At 41.0% G+C, this 20,593-nt stretch overlaps 1 protein-coding gene across 2 annotated transcripts in view; it reads left to right on the forward strand.

The window, feature by feature from the left end:
• The first annotated feature begins 475 nt into the window (after window positions 1-475).
• LOC138961628 (src substrate cortactin-like) overlaps window positions 476-20,593 on the forward strand; it is a 30,578-nt gene continuing 10,460 nt past the window's right edge. The window contains exons 1-12 of one of the 2 annotated variants that reach the window (XM_070333300.1): window positions 476-567; window positions 1,733-1,834; window positions 2,725-2,798; window positions 5,997-6,126; window positions 10,360-10,470; window positions 11,459-11,513; window positions 13,772-13,882; window positions 15,741-15,851; window positions 16,100-16,210; window positions 17,557-17,720; window positions 18,712-18,778; window positions 19,198-19,346. In XM_070333300.1, the coding sequence (XP_070189401.1) occupies window positions 1,748-1,834; window positions 2,725-2,798; window positions 5,997-6,126; window positions 10,360-10,470; window positions 11,459-11,513; window positions 13,772-13,882; window positions 15,741-15,851; window positions 16,100-16,210; window positions 17,557-17,720; window positions 18,712-18,778; window positions 19,198-19,346 (1,170 nt within the window). In that variant the 5' untranslated portion in view covers window positions 476-567; window positions 1,733-1,747. The remainder of the gene's footprint in view (window positions 568-1,732; window positions 1,835-2,724; window positions 2,799-5,996; window positions 6,127-10,359; window positions 10,471-11,458; window positions 11,514-13,771; window positions 13,883-15,740; window positions 15,852-16,099; window positions 16,211-17,556; window positions 17,721-18,711; window positions 18,779-19,197; window positions 19,347-20,593) is intronic. The other variant, XM_070333301.1, reaches the window with a different exon arrangement.

Here is a 20,593-nt window from a genome sequence, read left to right on the forward strand (position 1 = left end):
CCGCACACACACGGACACGCCCATCCATCCACACACACACACACACACACACACACACACACACACCTATAACGCTTTCAGCCAGCTAAAATGTACTTGCATACCGAACATCTGACACGTTTGAATGTTATTCACAAATCGAACATTTGGTTTGTTTGGTTCACTTCCAGGATTTTGAATGTTTTTGATTCGAGGTAAGGAATGATTCAAGTTGCAGACGAATTTTGTTCAAGGCTTACTTCCCTTGGTAGTACAGGGAGGTTTCATTGCGTAGAGTCGATTTCAGAAGAAAACCTAAGTTAGATCAGTAATTAAACCTATTGAATAAATTGAATTAACTATTAAAATATCAAAATTGGTATCTTTTGTTTTGTTTATTTATTGTTTCATTGTTCGACTTTATAAGCAAGTACATTGCACAAACAGGAAAAGAAGTCGAGACGCAAAGATAGGTCATCCATCTAGTCACGTGGCTGCAAACAGGAAGCGAAGTTTGAGGAAGGAAGTAGACTTCTGCACTTGTCCGAGTATTTTGTTGCCTTGTTTGTTTATAGGCTTGTTCTGCAGGTGAGAAAACTTACCGATGCGTGATATTGTAATGGAATTGTATCGCTCTTGTTGAAAATGTTGATAGTCTTTGTCGTTGCCAACTGTAGACGGCCGGCGTGACCGGCTTGTTATGGGGGTGTGTTGGTCTGTGCCAACCTCAGTGAGTCATGTCAAAGTGCAATCCCATCCAAAAAACTTCCCTCTGATTTTCATTTTCATTTTCTTCATCAGTTTAACTTCAAAGTATTTGGTGTTCCAAGTGATCTTCTTTTTTTGAGATTTGTTCAGTGCTCAAATGCATTTATAAACATGCAAACGTATACGTTTATTTCACCTGTGTTGATTACAGGCATCTACACCATCCAGCCTTTATTAGATTTTATTATGTTCTTATCTGGATTTCATCTGGACTGGCACATTTTTGTGGGAAAATCCAAAAAACCACATTAAATTGTAAGATCACTTAAAAAGAATCTGCCTAACATCACTTATGTTATAAGTGGTGGTTATGAAGTTTGCCTAGTATATTTCATCATCGCCATACATGTAGATATTATAAGCTAGGAGTATATATAGGACTAGGATATAGACTAATGACTATGTGGGGCATGCACAGTTTTTAAACTGTCACATTTATTTAAACTTTTATAGTCTTCAAACATTTACTTAAAAAATAGAACTAGTTGTAAAACTTTAATAAATCCCCAAGCATTAATTTAAACCAACATACTTCCTTATAACCATGCGTTGTGAATGTAACTTTTTTTTAAGAATCAACCGAACAAGGAAGATAAATTAATTGTGCTTGTGACTGGATTTGCATGACTCTCAGTCTCAGATAACAGTCAGACTTGGATAAGATTGATTGTGTGTGTGTGTGTGTGTGTGTGTATCACTGTATGGGATTGGGAACATGTGTGTGCCCTGCTGCAAGATGAGAGATGAGCTGTCAGTGTCAGCTAATGTGTTTCAATGAAACCCCCTTTTTAAGACCCCCCAATTTAAGACTTCCTCCCTTTTAAGACCTTGCTCTTTCAGATTTTCTGTTCATAACAATTAACATCTCCTTCCTTTTTATGACCTAATTTTCTCAGATTTTTGGAGGTCTTAAAAGGGGGGTTCCACTGTACCATGAAATGCTAGCGTGATTGAAGACCAGATCACTTGCATGTTTTGTTGACAGTGAGAGGCCAACAGCATGTGGAAAGCTGCAGCTGGGACCAATGTCAAGGTCACCACCCAAGCCTCGGAGGATGATGATTGGGAAACTGATCCTGACTTTGTGGTGAATATCATAAAGTTACTTTTTTTAATTAATTAAAAAAACTCTTTAAACACTTGCTTTTGTAAAAATATACATGTAATCCTAATGTGACTTTTAGTTAAGGTGTCTTACTCTGAGTTACAAAGTGCAGCTGGGAAAGCTGGTAGCTATTGTGTTAGTCACTAAGTGTACAGATTTTGTGTGTGTTTAAATGTTATGTAACTGTTAGTCCGCCTTTGACTGATCGGTTGCAGTGACCAAGCTACCGGTGTTTATTTGGTTTATTCCTTTGACATTTTTGGTTTAAAAAGTTGAACCTGCCCTGGCGACCACCTGTCGATATCAACCACCTGCCTATTACAATCACCTCAAAAGATCCCTCACAAGATTTGTATTTTCTTTATTAAACAATTCATCTTTCCATAGTGACCACCTGACTGTACAGTGGAACCCCTTTTAAGACCCCCCAAATTAAGAATTCCTCCACTTTAAGACCCTCTTTTCCCAGATCAGTTCTCTTTGTAACCTCTGTAGATTTACCTCTATTTAAGACATGATTTTCTCAGATCAGTTCTCTTTGTAACCTCTGTAGATTAACCTCTCTTTAAGACCCGATTTTCTCAGATCAGTTCTCTTTGTAACCTCTGTAGATTAACCTCTATTTAAGACCGGATTTTCTCAGATCAGTTCTCTTTGTAACCTCTGTAGATTAACTTCTATTTAAGACCGGATTTTCTCAGATCAGTTCTCTTTGTAACCTCTGTAGATTTACTTCTATTTAAGACCAGATTTTTGCAGAATTTTAAAGGTCTTAAAAGGGGGGTTCCACTGTACTGGTTTTCACAACACAACACAACACAACATCTAGCGCGGTTACTGAGTAACAAAGTCTACATGTATCTGTTTTTCAGAATGATGTCAGTGAGAAGGAGCAGAGATGGGGGGCGAAGAGTGTGGAGGGGTCGGGTCATCAAGAGTCTCTTGAGTAAGTAAACATGTCCCCGAGTACGCTAGTACAAGGGTCCAGCAGACTTTAATTGTGTGTCTGTGTGTGTGTCTCGACTTAACAGCTTATTGCTGGGAAACTACTGGGCGCAGTTCGTTCAAAAGTTGATACACTAACTTGATAATAGGTCCAATTGATCATATTAAAACTTCATAATGTTACCTGGGACCTAAATGCGAAATAAACCACCAAAAAAACGACTTGGCAGTGGGAGGAATTCGCGGTGCAACAGCCAGCCAGGCAGTCTGATAGAACGGTGCAAGGTCTTGGCAAACCAAGACTATGCCATACTCGTAGCAAAGCCGCCGAATGGTACCGTAAACCAAGAATAGTGACGTAAGAAAATAGAATGTCGTCTTTTGATTTGGAACGTGACGTGTTTTAGAATGGAGATGTGGTAGTGTGTGTGTGTGTGTGTGTGTGTGTGTGTGAGAGAGAGAGAGGGAGAGAGAGAAGGAGTGAGGGAGAGAGAGAGTGTGTGTGTGTGTGTGTGTGTGTGTGTGAATGTCTGAAGAGTACTCGGGTCCAGCGCGAGCGTTTTTTATTTCTACCAGTACCATTTATAAACTTTATTCTTGTGTGTTTGTCTATCTGATAAACAAAGGGAAGTAAACGCTCTAAATACATACGACATGTGTAATGGAGTAAGTGATAGTTATACGGAACCAGTCTCCTGGCACCTGAGAGAATGACAAGCATTGAAATGAACAAGTCACTTTCATCCTCATTGTGTCTGTCTGTTGGTCTGAGAATGGGTGTGTATTCTTGTTCCTCTGTCTGTTGGTCTAAGAATGGGTGTGTATTCTTGTTCCTCTGTCTGTTGGTCTAAGAATGGGTGTGTATTCTTGTTCCTCTGTCTGTTGGTCTGAGAATGGGTGTGTATTCTTGTTCCTCTGTCTGTTGGTCTAAGAATGGGTGTGTATTCTTGTTCCTCTGTCTGTTGGTCTAAGAATGGGTGTGTATTCTTGTTCCTCTGTCTGTTGGTCTAAGAATGGGTGTGTATTCTTGTTCCTCTGTCTGTTGGTCTGAGAATGGGTGTGTATTCTTGTTCCTCTGTCTGTTGGTCTGAGAATGGGTGTGTATTCTTGTTCCTCTGTCTGTTGGTCTGAGAATGGGTGTGTATTCTTGTTCATCTGTATGTTAAGCCTTAAGGGATTTTGCTAGGATAATTTTTCTGGCAAACTTGCTGAAATTGCCACAACAGTTTCAGACACTTTTTTTTTACGTTTTGAGCCGTCTTTACCACCACCTCTTTCACACGTGTGAGAAAAGTTTGGCAGATCTGCTGAAATGATGGCAAAGTTTTTAGCGATTGGAAATTAGTTTTGATGTTTTGCCGACTGCCAACTCTAAATCAAATGACATCTCTGTGTGTGCGTGTGCTATAGATTACTAGCAGTTGTAAGTGAGGTTTCCCTAAGCACAGATCTGCATCTTTGACAAAGGTATCAAAATTGAGCCAAGAGAAAACAGCAGAATCATGTATATATACACTCAAAGGAAAAAGTTAGGGACCGCCCTTGAAAAAACCAGCTGACTTCATCTGTGCCAAACTCCTTGTTCCTAAGTTTATAAAACCAAATGGCTGTCAGGCCGTGCACACCAGTGGCTGAGCAATGCTGTGTTAGCAGGAAACTTGCTCGGGATCCACGGAGGCCTGGCTAGGGCACGAGACAGAAACTGCCAAACTGCAAAAAGTGGACCATTTTTACGCTGGCGGGTGGGTAAGCCTGGGCGGGAAAGATGAAAAATTTGTTATGCACAAGCAGGGGGGATGTGTTGAAAGTGAACTGTTGTCACCAGTTAGGCTTTATAGCTCCGCGATTTTCCGCTAGCCACCATCTTCTCACTATGCCTCCCAGACGAAAGGTGACCACCTTCAACAAAGCCCGGGCCATCGCATGGCTGCAAGACGGCATAAGCAAGCGAGAAGTGGGCAGACGACTTGGAGTGTCCCATTCTGTCGTGGTCAGGCTGCATCAGAAGTTCCAGGCCACCAACAGCGTTCTGGAGAGGCCCAGGTCAGGGCGGCCTAAGAAGACAACACAGCGTGAAGATCGCTTCATCAGAAGACAAGCTCTGCAGCAGCGAGGCACCACTGCAAACATCATCAGGGGCCAGCTGAGGGTGGCAACAAACACCAACGTCAGCACGAAAACCATCCGCAAACGCCTGCACGAAGTTGGCCTGCGATCACGTCGTCCAGCTGTACGCCCACGACTGACAGCAGCTCATCGCCAGGCTCGTTTGGCGTTCTGTCACAACCATGCCAGGTGGACATGCCAGCAATGGGCCGATGTGCTGTTCAGCGATGAGTCCCGCTTTAATCTGCACCATCATGACGGTCGGGCTCGTGTGTGGAGGCATCAGGGTGAGCGGTACAACAACGGTCTGGTGCAGGCGGGGGCTCCATCATGGTGTGGGGGGCCTTCCGTTTTCGACACAGAACCCCCCTCTACCACCTTGTTGGCAACCTGACGGGCCAGCGCTACAGAGATGAGATTGTCGCCCCTTTGGTTCTACCCGCTCTACACCAGATTGGTGTGCAGGCTGTGTTTCAGGACGATAACGCGACACCTCACAGAGCGAGGCTGGTCAACAACTTCATCCAGCAGGCTGGTGTCACCAGGATGAACTGGCCGGCCTGCAGCCCTGATTTCAACCCCATCGAGCACCTGTGGGATGAGCTGGACAGGCGAGTGAGGAACAACCACCCACCCCCAAGGAACCTGCAGCAACTGCTTCAGTTCCTGCAAATCAAATGGCAGGCCATTCCTCAGGCCTTCTGCAGGAAGCTGGTAAACTCGATGCGGAACAGGACTGCAGAAGGCATCGCAAAACGCGGCGGACACACCCATTACTGAACTGTTCGGAACTTGCAAATTTTGTTTTTGACCCCCATGTTGTTTCAGAGCTTGTTGACACGTAATGCGTGAATGAAATGTCACCATATTTTGGAAAAGGATCGCAGAGATAATGAATTAAACATGTTACAAATTTGATTCAATTTTGTTTGGTGGTTTGGAAGCTGTGTTTGTTTGCGTAAGTGGTCCCTAACTTTTTCCAATGAGTATATTTTGTGTATATACTGAACATATTTTTGTGATATTCTTATGGCGAGGCAGTGTACAGTTCTACTACACAGAGACGGTATTCATGTTAACTTCTTTCTTGCAGCTTGAAAAAATTGCGCGAGGGGGTTCAGAGTGATGACAAAACAACTAAGAAAAGCCAGTATGAGGCTGGCCCCAAGGCCTCTGAGGGCTACGGTGGCAAGTTCGGCGTGCAGAAAGATCGTATGGACAAGGTTTGTCATTTAGGGCTTGCATAGCAGAGACTGCTTTGTGTTGCTGCATATTGACTTTTCCTGCTTGTTTTTAAGACATGGACATTTTATAATATTCAAGAAGAGAAACAGCTTGAGCTAATAAAATTTAAATAAACTTTAGCCTTTCTCTCTTTTTTTATTTGTTGATTTAAAGCATCATACCTTTTGACATTTTTTTGTATCAAGAAAACAAATGTATTTTACCGTTTTCTCGAAGCTTTTGAAAGTTTAGAACAGAAAGGTTTCTTGTAACTCTTTTTACATAACATGTTCTGCTAATTATTTATACATTCTAAGTACAATAGTGTCAGACTATTTCTGTAGCAAGAAGTTTTTTTTAGTCCTTTTTCATTAGGCTTCTAATACTTGGGTAGTGGGAACAGAAAAGTGATCTAGAGTAGATACAATGATGTAACACTGCTTGGAGCAGGTGATTGCAAATTACAGCTTCATACAAAAACTTGCAGATTTCTCCACTTGCTTATTTGCAAGTTCATTCTCAATATTAAAGCGCTATGAAGAAAGAAAAAACACCTACAAGTGTGTTGCTTTGGTTAAAACAGCCAGGAAGGTGACCCTCCACCACGGAATGAGTCGGATGTCATCTCGCGCGGTTCTGCGCTAGGCCTAATATACGTCCAGGGGGTGTCAGGTATCAGTGTGAGGGTGACCTTAGTCATAGGCTTATAACTCGAAAAGTTTTCTCTCTTTTCTAAAACGGTTTTCACAACTGGATAAAGCATAAAAAACTATAAAATGCATAAATATAAAAATCATGCAAAGGTGATATGCGACTCATTCTGTGGTGGAGGGTCACATATGTTTAACACAGTTCTGTGATCTTTTAAGTGCACAGAAAAACACTAATAAGACAACCCTTACCTCAAAATGTTCAGGCGCTTGCAGGAAAGACAAAAGAAAGGCAGTTCTCTGGTTATTCACTGTGTTAATTTGTTTTAAAGTTATCCTCAAATAATCAGGTTGTATCTGGTGCGCATGAAGCCTGCTTTGTTTGTATCTCATGTAACAAGAGGTATGTTTTTGGATCAATATTGAAGTGAATTTCAAAACCCAAAAGGGATAGTTCAAAATAACAGCATTTGCTTGATTTGTTGTTTGTGTTTTTTCAGAGAGTGATGAATGATCCTGATAATTTTGATGGATATTGAAATTTGTTGCATGCCATCAAGTGTGATGAATACAGTCATTTTCAGGCTATGGAGCATGCTGATATTTAAGCTGCAACCCCTTAGTTTGAAAATGAAATGACTTCCTGAGCATTAAAACAGTTGTCTATCATTACTGAGCACCAGTATAACTTCCACCGTTAAACAAAATCATTAGAATAAATATAAGCGGTCTAAGCCAGTTGTGAACATAAAAAGACAACAAAAAACCAATAGACATAACTGTGTTAAAGGTTTGGGTGAGGGGTGCAAATCCTGTGAAAATGTGGCAATTTGTTACCTGAAATTTGTGGTAGTGAGTGAGTGAGCAGTAACTGTTGGCTTGAAGCAGCTCTGGATATTATCACATTTGAAGATTTTCTTGGACAAAGGGAAACAATTTTTGACTCACCAAACTGAATAGCTTACCTGCTCTTTTAGTAAGGATAGAGCATTGTTTTTGTTATTTCTTACGCCATATATTCAGTGCTAAGTCTGTTGACCTCAGAAACACAGACCTTTCAGGCGTATAGAGTGTTAAACGTATATTAGCGCGAGTCTGTTGTACCGTTGAAACATTTTGATCATGCATGCTTGCTATTTGCACACCATGTATCTGAAGACAAAAGGGTACAGTTTGAATGCAAATTACCAGGGCGCACAATATTTATTATTTGCCAAGGCTTATCTGGTTTGGGTGTATTAATCAGAACAGTCAAACCCCCCCCTTTTTAAGACCTTCACAAATCTTGAGAAAATCAGATCAGGTCTTAAAAAGGAGGTACATTTACAAAGGTTATTAATAGAAAATCTCAAAAAGCAAGGTATTAAAAGGGATGAAGTCTTAAATTGGTGTGTCTTAAAAGGGATGAAGTCTTACATTGGTGTGTCTTAAAAGGGATGAAGTCTTAGGTGTGTCTTAAAAGGGATGAAGTCTTACATTGGTGTGTCTTAAAAGGGATGAAGTCTTAAATTGGTGTGTCTTAAAAGGGATGAAGTCTTACATTGGTGTGTCTTAAAAGGGATGAAGTGTTAAATTGGTGTGTCTTAAAAGGGATGAAGTCTTAGGTGTGTCTTAAAAGGGATGAAGTGTTAAATTGGTGTGTCTTAAAAGGGATGAAGTCTTAAATTGGTGTGTCTTAAAAGGGATGAAGTCTTACATTGGTGTGTCTTAAAAGGGATGAAGTCTTAAATTGGTGTGTCTTAAAAGGGATGAAGTCTTACATTGGTGTGTCTTAAAAGGGATGAAGTCTTAAATTGGTGTGTCTTAAAAGGGATGAAGTCTTAGGTGTGTCTTAAAAGGGATGAAGTGTTAAATTGGTGTGTCTTAAAAGGGATGAAGTGTTAAATTGGTGTGTCTTAAAATGGATGAAGTCTTAAATTGGTGTGTCTTAAAATGGATGAAGTCTTAGGTGTGTCTTAAAAGGGATGAAGTGTTAAATTGGTGTGTCTTAAAAGGGATGAAGTCTTAAATTGGTGTGTCTTAAAAGGGATGAAGTCTTAGGTGTGTCTTAAAAGGGATGAAGTGTTAAATTGGTGTGTCTTAAAAGGGATGAAGTCTTAAATTGGTGTGTCTTAAAAGGGATGAAGTGTTAAATTGGTGTGTCTTAAAAGGGATGAAGTCTTAAATTGGTGTGTCTTAAAAGGGATGAAGTCTTAAATTGGTGTGTCTTAAAAGGGATGAAGTCTTAGGTGTGTCTTAAAAGGGATGAAGTCTTAAATTGGTGTGTCTTAAAAGGGATGAAGTCTTACATTGGTGTGTCTTAAAAGGGATGAAGTGTTAAATTGGTGTGTCTTAAAAGGGATGAAGTCTTACATTGGTGTGTCTTAAAAGGGATGAAGTCTTACATTGGTGTGTCTTAAAAGGGATGAAGTCTTAGGTGTGTCTTAAAAGGGATGAAGTCTTAAATTGGTGTGTCTTAAAAGGGATGAAGTCTTACATTGGTGTGTCTTAAAAGGGATGAAGTCTTACATCGGTGTGTCTTAAAAGGGATGAAGTCTTACATCGGTGTGTCTTAAAAGGGATGAAGTGTTAAATTGGTGTGTCTTAAAAGGGATGAAGTCTTACATTGGTGTGTCTTAAAAGGGATGAAGTCTTAAATTGGTGTGTCTTAAAAGGGATGAAGTCTTAAATTGGTGTGTCTTAAAAGGGATGAAGTCTTAGGTGTGTCTTAAAAGGGATGAAGTGTTAAATTGGTGTGTCTTTAAAGGGATGAAGTCTTACATTGGTGTGTCTTAAAAGGGATGAAGTCTTACATCGGTGTGTTTTAAAAGGGATGAAGTCTTAGGTGTGTCTTAAAAGGGATGAAGTCTTAGGTGTGTCTTAAAAGGGATGAAGTGTTAAATTGGTGTGTCTTAAAAGGGATGAAGTCTTACATTGGTGTGTCTTAAAAGGGATGAAGTCTTACATCGGTGTGTCTTAAAAAGGATGAAGTCTTACATCGGTGTGTCTTAAAAGGGATGAAGTCTTAAATTGGTGTGTCTTAAAAGGGATGAAGTGTTAAATTGGTGTGTCTTAAAAGGGGGATTCCACTGTACTAGAGCATTAAAAATAGGAGCTCATTTGGCTCTTTGATTAATTTCAAAAAGCTATTCAGTTTGTCTAACCATGCAGGAACAAAATCCGAACACCAAACTTGAAATGTGATCAAAATAATAAGAGTTTTATACATAAGGGCAGTTAAACTCTGCATTTCTTAATGTCTTTTCAACATGATAACCGCCACCAACAACAACTGTGGCATGGACTACTATGCTCTTGACATTATTTTCAACCACCACCAACAACAACTGTAGCATGGACTACCATGCTCTTGACATTATTTTAAACCACCACCACCAACAACTGTAGCATGGACTACCATGCTCTTGACATTATTTTCAACCACCACCAACAACAACTGTAGCATGGACTACCATGCTCTTGACATTATTTTCAACCACCACCAACAATTGTAGCATGGACTACCATGCTCTTGACATTATTTTCAACCACCACCAACAACAACTGTAGCATGGACTACCATGCTCTTGACATTATTTTCAGTCTGCAGTCGGACATGAGTATCACGAGGACCTTGCAAAGCATAGCAGCCAGACGGACAACGCCAAAGGCTTTGGCGGAAAGTTTGGCGTTCAGTCCGACAGAGTAGACAAGGCAAGTTAACGGATAGCGAAAAATGTCTGACTTTGGCGTTTTATCAGTTTAGATATTCATTATTATTTACAGAGATTCCTGTGGAACTTTGTTTTGTTCAGGACACTGATATTTTATTGTTGGATTTTTTTAATTTGAGAAATATTATTATTTGCATGACTGTGTGCTTGCTGAGTTGAGTTATGTTTAATTCTGACTATTATTCAATGCTTTGTAGACTAGAATTTAGATAGTTTTGCCTATGGAAAAATAGTTAACAGGAGTTTTTAGTTTATTAAGGCATGGCTTTTTGTGTGGTACTTGTATTACACTGCTTGCCACTTGCTTGTCAGAATAAAGATTTGTTTATTGGCATTATATCAACTGTGGGTGGTAGAAACACAAAGCTGTTGTTGTGTTAATTTACATGCATTGGGAATGAAAGGTAAGTAGTAATAATCTCTTCAACTTTAAGGGTTAGAAATGGATAGTGTTTGTGTTTTAATCCTTTGTAAGTTTTTGCGACAAAAGTTGTGCGATAGACACAAAATGAATACAAGTCTGCAGCACCCTCTGAATGCACTGATACTTTGTAGAAACTGTCAGATGCATATTGTTGAACAAAATTTGCTTCTTAGTATTATTTTAATATTAGCTTGTTTAAAACTTATTTTGGGAAAAATTATACAACATGTATTTGTCTTATGTATTGACATTCTGCTAAATTAAATAATTTCAACATAAATCAGGGTAACAGCCAAGACGATTGATTAGGTTACTGACCTTGTCATTCCCGTGTAAAGCATAAGTAAATAAAGAGATACACTGTACAGTGTAATCGTTTAGGTTGTGTATGCTGGGATACATGGGTGAAGGCAGCCAAAAAGATTCAGATTCATTGTGCTGAATGTTGTTAAACCAGTTCCCTGGGGATTTGTTTGATAAAAGCCATTCTGAATTTTGTATGTTTTTACACATAAAAATGAATGGTTTATTGTTTGGTTATCAGTCATCAGTTGGCTGGGACTATGCTGGAAAGACAGAAAAGCATGCATCTCAGAAAGGTAAGTTATTGCGGATCTTTCAGCTTGGTTCTGTTGTACTGTCACAGCTTGTGTGTGATCTGTATTGAAAGCTCTTTACTGTTATATTGTCACAGCTTGTGTGTGATCTGTATTGAAAGCTCTTTACTGTTGTATTGTCACAGCTTGTGTGTGATCTGTATTGAAAGCTCTTTACTGTTATATTGTCACAGCTTGTGTGTCATCTGTATTGAAAGCTCTTTACTGTTGTACTGTCACAGCTTGTGTGTGATCTGTATTGAAAGCTCTTTACTGTTGTACTGTCACAGCCTGTGTGTGATCTGTATTGAAAGCTCTTTACTGTTGTACTGTCACAGCTTGTGTGTCATCTGTATTGAAAGCTCTTTACTGTTGTATTGTCACAGCTTGTGTGTGGTCTGTATTGAAAGCTCTTTACTGTTATATTGTCACAGCTTGTGTGTGGTCTGTATTGAAAGCTCTTTACTGTTGTATTGTCACAGCTTGTGTGTGGTCTGTATTGAAAGCTCTTTACTGTTGTATTGTCACAGCTTGTGTGTGATCTGTATTGAAAGCTCTTTACTGTTATATTGTCACAGCTTGTGTGTGATCTGTATTGAAAGCTCTTTACTGTTGTATTGTCACAGCTTGTGTGTGATCTGTATTGAAAGCTCTTTACTGTTGTATTGTCACAGCTTGTGTGTGATCTGTATTGAAAGCTCTTTACTGTCGTATTGTCACAGCTTGTGTGTGATCTGTATTGAAAGCTCTTTACTGTTGTATTGTCACAGCTTGTGTGTCATCTGTATTGAAAGCTCTTTACTGTTATATTGTCACAGCTTGTGTGTGATCTGTATTGAAAGCTCTTTACTGTTGTATTGTCACAGCCTGTGTGTCATCTGTATTGAAAGCTCTTTACTGTTATATTGTCACAGCTTGTGTGTGATCTGTATTGAAAGCTCTTTACTGTTATATTGTCACAGCTTGTGTGTGATCTGTATTGAAAGCTCTTTACTGTTGTATTGTCACAGCCTGTGTGTGATCTGTATTGAAAGCTCTTTACTGTCGTATTGTCACAGCTTGTGTGTGATCTGTGTTGAAAGCTCTTTACTTTATAATAAAAAAACAAGAAAGGTAGGTTGTTGGAACGTTTGTTATCGACAAAACAATACATTCACAGATATTTCGACCCAACGGTCTTTTAAGTGAACAGACAAACAGATATTCACACAAAACTTTATATTCTTTACTTTATATGTTAGTTTTTAGATTGACTAATTTGGTTGAGGGTTATTAGAAAGATTCAATTTCGTTTACATGTCACATGGTGTGCAATAAACTTCTATGACATTCACAACAAACTGTTCAAACAAAGGAAAAATTCCACAAGCAGGCAATGGACATGAACAGTCACAATGCTGTACTAGCTGAGACATTACCTGCTGTGAGTTACCAATATTCTGTCATTTTACAGCAGTGTACAATTAGAAAGCATGCTGTGAGCAGAATTATTCTAAGACAGCTTTAAATTTTACAGCAGCATGCCATTAGTGAGCAGATTGTTTGCAGAATCAGGCTTAGACATTTTTACATTTTACAGACATTTTGTGTCAGACAGTTTCTGAGGGTTGGTTGACTTTAAGATTTCTGTCTCCAGAATCGCAGAAGAAGAAGAAGATGGTGTATATCTGTGTTGTTTCATGTGGTCCTGAATACTGCGCAGACAAACAATGCTGATGTAGTACAGTAGAACCCCCCGTTTAAGACCTCCAAAACTCTGAGAAAATCAGGTCTTGTTTGTTCGTTCATGGGCTGAAACTCCCACGGCTTTTACGTGTATGACCGTTTTTACCCCGCCATTTAGGCAGCCATACGCCGCTTTCGGAGGAAGCATGCTGGGTATTTTCGTGTTTCTATAACCCACCGAACTCTGACATGGATTACAGGATCTTTTTCGTGCGCACTTGGTCTTGTGCTTGCGTGTACACACGGGGGTGTTCGGACACCGAGGAGAGTCTGCACACAAAGTTGACTCTGAGAAATAAATCTCTCGCCGAACATGGGGACGAACTCACGCTGACAGCGGCCAACTGGATACAAATCCAGCGCGCTACCGACTGAGCTACATCCTCGCCCAAATCAGGTCTTAAAAAGGAGGGAGTCTTAAGAATGGGGGTAAGTTTACGGAGGTTATGAACAAAACAACTGAAAGGGGAGAAAATCTTCAAAGGAGGGGTGGTTCCACTGTAGTTGTACGTTTCATTAAACTGTTTTGTTTTCAGACTACTCAACCGGGTTTGGCGGGAAGTTTGGCGTGCAGAAAGACAGAGTGGACAAGTCTGCTGTTGGGTGGAGCCATCACGAGAAAGTGGAGAAACACGAGTCACAGAAAGGTGTGATCAAATAAAAAAAAAGTCTAATCACGTATGCATGGTTATGTAGTTATTATTACACCCCCGGTATAGGGGTGTGTATAGGATTCGCTCCATGTGTTTGTTTGTTTGTTTGTGTTCGCATATAGATCTCAAGAATGAACGGACCGATCGTCACCAAACTTGGTGAACAGGTTCTACACATTCCTGAGACGGTCCTTACAAAAATTGGGACCAGTCAAACACACGGTTAGGGAGTTATTGGTGGATTAAGATTCTACAAGGACTTATAGAGGGAGATATTAATGGTCAAAGGGAAATAACCTTCTCAGTTGGTGGCAGTGAGAATGGTTATTTCCCTTTGACCAACGGGGGTGTTTTTCCTACCTCGGAGGAATTTCTTGTTTCTTTTGGTTCACAAAGGCAAATGCTTGATAACTCTATGATTTATTTGGGTGTAACAGGTAAGGGGAAGCAATCCCAATTATTTCTTGCTCTTCATTTCATTATCTTCCTTTCCCTGTTTTAGAATTCTATGTTACTTCACAATGACATCAATTGTTGCGCATACGTTGTTGTTGAGAAACGGACACCTTCATAACCAGCCGTCCTGCAGCTTGTTAGAAGATGCTTTTCTTCAATAGGCCCATTGCAGAAACTCAAGTTATCAACAGCATTTCTACTCGGCGCGCGCGGTATGAGAATCACGGGTCGTAACTCTCTGGAATTGGTCATCCGCCGCCATGTTGGATGCCTTGCACGATCTCTGACAGTGCTTGAGCGTTGGGTGGCGACTCGACAAAAGTGAAAATGACACGTTGTGTGGCCAAAAACTGCAGTGAGCAGGCACACTTTAGGATCCCTAAAGTTGTTTACCATCAGGGTGACAACTAATTTTGATGCAGGCGCTAACATTTTTAAAAAATATTAATTTATTACCTGTACCATTATTGCTGCACTAAAACTAAATGTTAGTTCCTTGTAGACTTTTTTAATATAAGATTTACTTTTGACTTTTGTTGTCATAAATTTACATTTTGGTTTTGTTTGTTCTACAGGTTCAAAAGGCTATTATCATCTCATGAACCGAGTCAAACATTGTCGATGAGTCGTACGGGTCTATGCCGTCGATATCTTTCAGTTTCTCAACATATCGGGCTCTTACAATCGGCACAAGACTGTCAATGTACTTCCCAACTTCCAGCTTTTGAGCCTTGACGGTTGTTTTCTTCATTTTGTCTGTATACACAGTGAAATACGCAAAAAGAACAAGAGTGCAATGAAGAAAACTAACAAAGACGGCATCCAATATGGCGGCGCGAAGAGAGTATGAGCGGAGTTGTGCCCCTTAGGGCTAAAGCTAGCCGATCCATTTGATAACGTCACGCCGAGTAAGAAGAATGAATTGGACCTATAGAGAAATCTTTGAAATGATCATTCGTTGTGATGTGAGAATTTGCTCACATTGAAATAGGATAACACAAGAGCAAACAAGAAGAAGAGAAACCAACAAGTCTAGCATGTAGATGAATGAGTAGACAGTGTGGTAGCTCACTTGGTAGAGCACTGGATTTGTGATCCTAGAGTTACGGGTTCGAATCTGGGCTGGGACGGACATGGGTCAACTTTATGTGCAGACTCAGAGACGGTATCTATGTTTCACCCCCGTGTCACCACTGTGGCACGTAAAAGACCTCGGTCATTCTGCCGTAAGTGCAGGTGGCTGATTACACCTAAACACGCAGACACCTGGGTAGTGCGACTGTCGCTGCTAGCTTTCCACTGGGACGAAGCACCCAAATTTCCCAGCGATGAGACAGTAGAGTAATGAAAAAGAAAATGAAATGAATTGTCCTGAAGGTTTTGATGTGACGTGCAGATTACACACAAGGGTTCGGCGGAAAGTTTGGCGTGCAGACAGACCGACAAGACAAGTCTGCCGTTGGGTGGAGCCATCATGAAAAGGTGGAGAAACACGAGTCACAGACAGGTCAGTCTATTTTAAAGGCACCGTCCTCCTGTGAACATCCTTGTAAACCACCATGGAGCCATCCAGGCTTTTACATGGATTAGAACATCTTTTCAGTTGAACACATAGACAAAACCAAGAGTTGAACGTGATGTAGATCCTAACTGTATTTTTCTCTATTGATCAGTATTGGAGAATAGGTGCGCTCCCACCCATGTAAAAGAAGACTTTACAGATCCTCTTGTGTTACCATTGCGTGATGTGTGCAGATTACAACAAAGGCTTTGGCGGCAAGTTTGGCGTGCAGAAGGACAGAGTTGACAAGTCGGCTGTGGGCTGGGAGCACCATGAGAACGTGGAGAAACACGAGTCGCAAACAGGTAACCCAATCAATCAATCAATCAATCAATGAGGCTTATATCGCGCATATTCCGTGGGTACAGTTCTAGGCGCTCTGCAGTGATGCCGTGTGAGATGAAATTTTATACGGCCAGTAAATTGCAGCCATGTCGGCGCATATTTACCTTTCACGGCCTTATTCCAAGTCACACGGGTATGGTAGACAATTATTAACTGTGCCTAAGCAATTTTGCCAGGAAAGACCCTTTTGTCAATCGTGGGATCTTTAACGTGCACACCCAATGTAGTATACCCACACAAGATACTGATACAGTATTTGTATGGAACATCATCGTTGTATGTCCACCATCATGTTAATTTGTGTAATTTTGTATTCCTTTGGGTCACCGAAGAAAAGCTTTTGTTCATGATGCTTAACTTAAATTAAATTTCGTTTAAACCAGGAGAACAAAATACATGTATTATAAAGATTTGTTTGTTTGTTTGTTGTTATACAGTGGAACCCCCCTTTTAAGACCCTGTTTTCTCAGATTCTCTGTTCATAACCTCTGTAACATTACCCCCATTTTAAGACTCCCTCCTTTTTAAGATCGGATTTTCTCAGATTTTTGGAGGTCTTAAAAGGGGTGTTTCCACGGTAGTAAATACATGTGTTGATCCGATCCATATTTTCCTCTATCGTTCAGTATTTGAGCATATGTGCGCTCCCACAATAACAGCGCTCTTTCTCTCTAAAAATCTAGGAATGCTATGCCTTTAAAAAAGAGGGATTGTTAAAATTGAAGGATAGTTTACAGACATCATGAAGACAAAATGAGATCTTTACAGAGAGGAGGCCTTAGCATGCAGGTTTCACTGTAGAAGAATCTGACATGTGGTGTAATTTGAACATACTTCAGAGGGGAAACACATCAGAGGGGAAACACATCAGAGGGGAAACACATTCACATCAGAGGGGAAACACATTCACATCAGAGGGGAAACACATTCACATCAGAGGGGAAACACATTCACATCAGAGGGGAAACACATCAGAGGGGAAACACATTCACATCAGAGGGGAAACACATCAGAGGGGAAACACATTCACATCAGAGGGAAAACACATCAGAGGGGAAACACATTCACATCAGAGGGGAAACACATTCACATCAGAGGGGAAACACATCAGAGGGGAAACACATTCACATCAGAGGGGAAACACATTCACATCAGAGGGGAAACACATCAGAGGGGAAACACATCAGTCTTGAAAACAACAGAGTTGGTTGCTGAAGGACAGAGGCTCTGAAGCATTTCAGAAGTATACCTCTTATTCATAATTATAGTATTTGTTCAGAATAATATTTCCTCCAAATGTTTTCAGATCATTCCAAGGGTTTTGGCGGCAAGTTTGGCGTGCAGAAAGATCGGCAGGATAAGTCGGCAGTAGGGTACGGTGACGTAACCAAGACAGAGCTGCACCCTTCACAGACAGACATGAAGAAAGGCTTCGGGGGGAAGTTTGGTGTGGACGACCAGAATGACCAGGTGAGAGGGACATGATGCAAATAGATCAACTCCGGAAATCCCTCGAAAGCTGTGTATGGCTGCCTGGATGGCGGGGTAAAAATGGTCATACACGTAAAAAAAAAAAATCGTGCAAAAAAACCATGAGAGAACGTGGGAGTTTCAGCCCATGAACGAAGAAGAAGAAGAACTCCGGAAATAACTCAGCGGGTTTGTATGGGTCGTGAAAGAGTGAATACTCCTGCCATCAGAGAGGCAAGCTTTCTACGCATACTCTTTGTCCAAGTCTTCTTCTTCTTCTTCTTCATTCATGGGCTGAAACTCCCACGTTCACTCATGTTTTTGCACGAGTGGGCTTTTACGTGTATGACCGTTTTTACCCCACCATTTAGGCAGCAATACGCCGCTTTTGGGGAAACATTGTCCAAGTGTTTAAATCAGACACACCCCTCGCTAGTGACTAGCCTATAATGTCACGCGGGAAAGATTGACTCGCTAAAAGGAAGAGTGTTCACCATTTCACAACCCATACCGACCTGGCAGAGTTGTCTTTGAACATCTTCTATTGAAAACAATCCTCCTGTTCATCTAGAGCAAATGCTGGTTTGATTGTAAGAGGCCAGAGATTGCACTGTACCAAGGAAAATATAAAATTATCCGCCAAGTGAACAAATTCCAGGTATGTTGGGTACTTATGGATTGTGGAAGAGTTGTTTTTTCTCTCCCGTTGCAATAAACGCAAACACTGTAAAAACACACAAAAAAACAAAATCTGAGACAGATAGAGTGCTAATGAACAACCAAGTAAAGAAGAACAATTTACTATGATGTACTTTATAATAATGCTTGTGTGTGTGTATGTGTGTGTGTGTGTGTGTGTGTGTGTGTGTGTGTGTGTGTGTGGGTGTGTGTGTGGGTGTGTGTGGTGTGTGTGCGTGTGTGTGTGTGGTGTGTGTGTGTGTGTGTGTGTGTGTGTGTGTGTGTGTGTGTGTGTGTGTGTGTGTGTGTCCAGTCTGCAGGTTCCTTTGATGACATGCAGGGAGTCAGCAGTGGCTACCAGAGACCCAAGGCAGAAGGAAGTGAGTAGCTTGCAATGAAGACCGACAGACGGACAGACAATCAGGCAGAACGAAAAAAAGAAAGGAGAGAGAGAATTGAGTTGAGATTGGACGGAGAGTGTAATTCTTTTTCTGCCTTCCTGAACATTTTATTTAAAGGGTCACCATATGGTGAGAGTTTTGCGTGCCACTCCATATTTTTACCCTGTTTATGCTAGGTTTCTGTGGGTTGGATTTTTCAGGGATTTTTGTCCTCTCGGAAACAACACAACACTGTGTGTTTACATTTGTATATGTATGTGTGGGAGTTTTTGTGTGTGTGCGTGCGTGTGTGTGTGTGTGTGTGCGCGGGTACATGCATGTTTGAGAGAGAGTTTCAGCCAGATAGGGATTACCTGTATCTCATCTGTTAGTTGGATAATTACCGTTCATGTCTGCAGGTACGGAAGGTGCTAAGAACCTGAAGTCTCGCTTTGAGAACCTCGCCAAGTCGAACGAGGAGGAGGCCAAGAAGAGAGCGGACGAGGAGCGGCAGAGAAGACAGGCCAGGGAGCAGAAGGAGAAAGACCAACAGAAGAAACAACAGGAGGTGGGTCTTTTTCTTTTTTCATGGGCTGCAACTTGAGGGCCTAGCATTGTACCCAAAACAGCATATATACGCCAACCTATTTTTGTTTATTTAAATTTTTTTTTTTTATTCTTGTCAAGAAAAAATTAATCCGGAATTCCCGATTTTCAAGGATTTTACATTTTTGATACGCCCAACTCACTTTTTCCAATGCTAGGCCCTGAACTCCCACATTCACTCATGTTTTTGCACGAGTGGATTTGTACGTGTATGACCGTTTTTACCCCGCCTTTCAGGCAGCCATACGCCGATTCCGGGGAACAGGAGGTGGGTGACACTTTGTCTCATGCACACATGCTGAGAAAACAAAATTTGATCACAGTGAAACCCACCATTTACAACTTTAAAACAATCTATAAAAATCAGGTCTTAACTCATTGTCTCCCAGGTACGGATATATCCGTACCCACTCATTTGGCTCTATCTGACCAGGTACGGATATATTCGCTCAGACTGTTAGCTTCAGTCGCTTCCTGTAACGTTGATCTAACGCCTGCATTCCAGCGTGTTGATACACAGTATCTACACAGCTACTACACTTCTGAGTGACCTGCTGCAGCACAGCTGGTCTCAGCTAAAAAAAAAAAAAGGTCAACATAGGTGGGGTAGAAAGTGTTAAAAGGAAGGGAGTCTTAAAATGGAGGTGAATTTCCAGAGGTTATAAAGAACACTTCTGAGAACATAGGGTCTTGAAAAGGATAAGATTTAAATGGGGGGGGGGGGGGGGGGGCCTCAAACTGTGGTTCCACTGTATTGCAGATTTGTGAAAGGACCGTCCTTCTTGCGTAAACAATCATCTTCACGGTCACAGATTTGTCCAAGGTTTCGCCTGGAGTAAAAGCATCCTTTGAGTTGGACACATACCAAAAATCAAAAGTGTGGCTGCATTCTGTGCTGAATAGACATTTTTTCCGGGAACAGACTACTTCCAATTCAGTAGGGTCCCCAGGTGGCGGATAGGGGAACGGCCCCCAGATATGGGGCCAGCTGCGCATATAGAATAAGCAGTCCAGGACCAACTAGCGGTGTCTCTACCAGGACGGGGTTATGTTATATGAAGTCTTATATCGCGCGCGTATCTCCAGACTCGGACTCAAGGCGCAGGGATCTATTTATGCCGTGTGAGATGGATTTTTTTTTACACCATACATCACGCATTCACATCGATCAGCAGATCGCAGCCATTTCGGCGCATATCCTACTTTTCA

The sequence above is a fragment of the Littorina saxatilis genome, linkage group LG3 (genome assembly GCF_037325665.1).
Source record: "Littorina saxatilis isolate snail1 linkage group LG3, US_GU_Lsax_2.0, whole genome shotgun sequence".
Classification (NCBI taxonomy): domain Eukaryota; kingdom Metazoa; phylum Mollusca; class Gastropoda; order Littorinimorpha; family Littorinidae; genus Littorina; species Littorina saxatilis.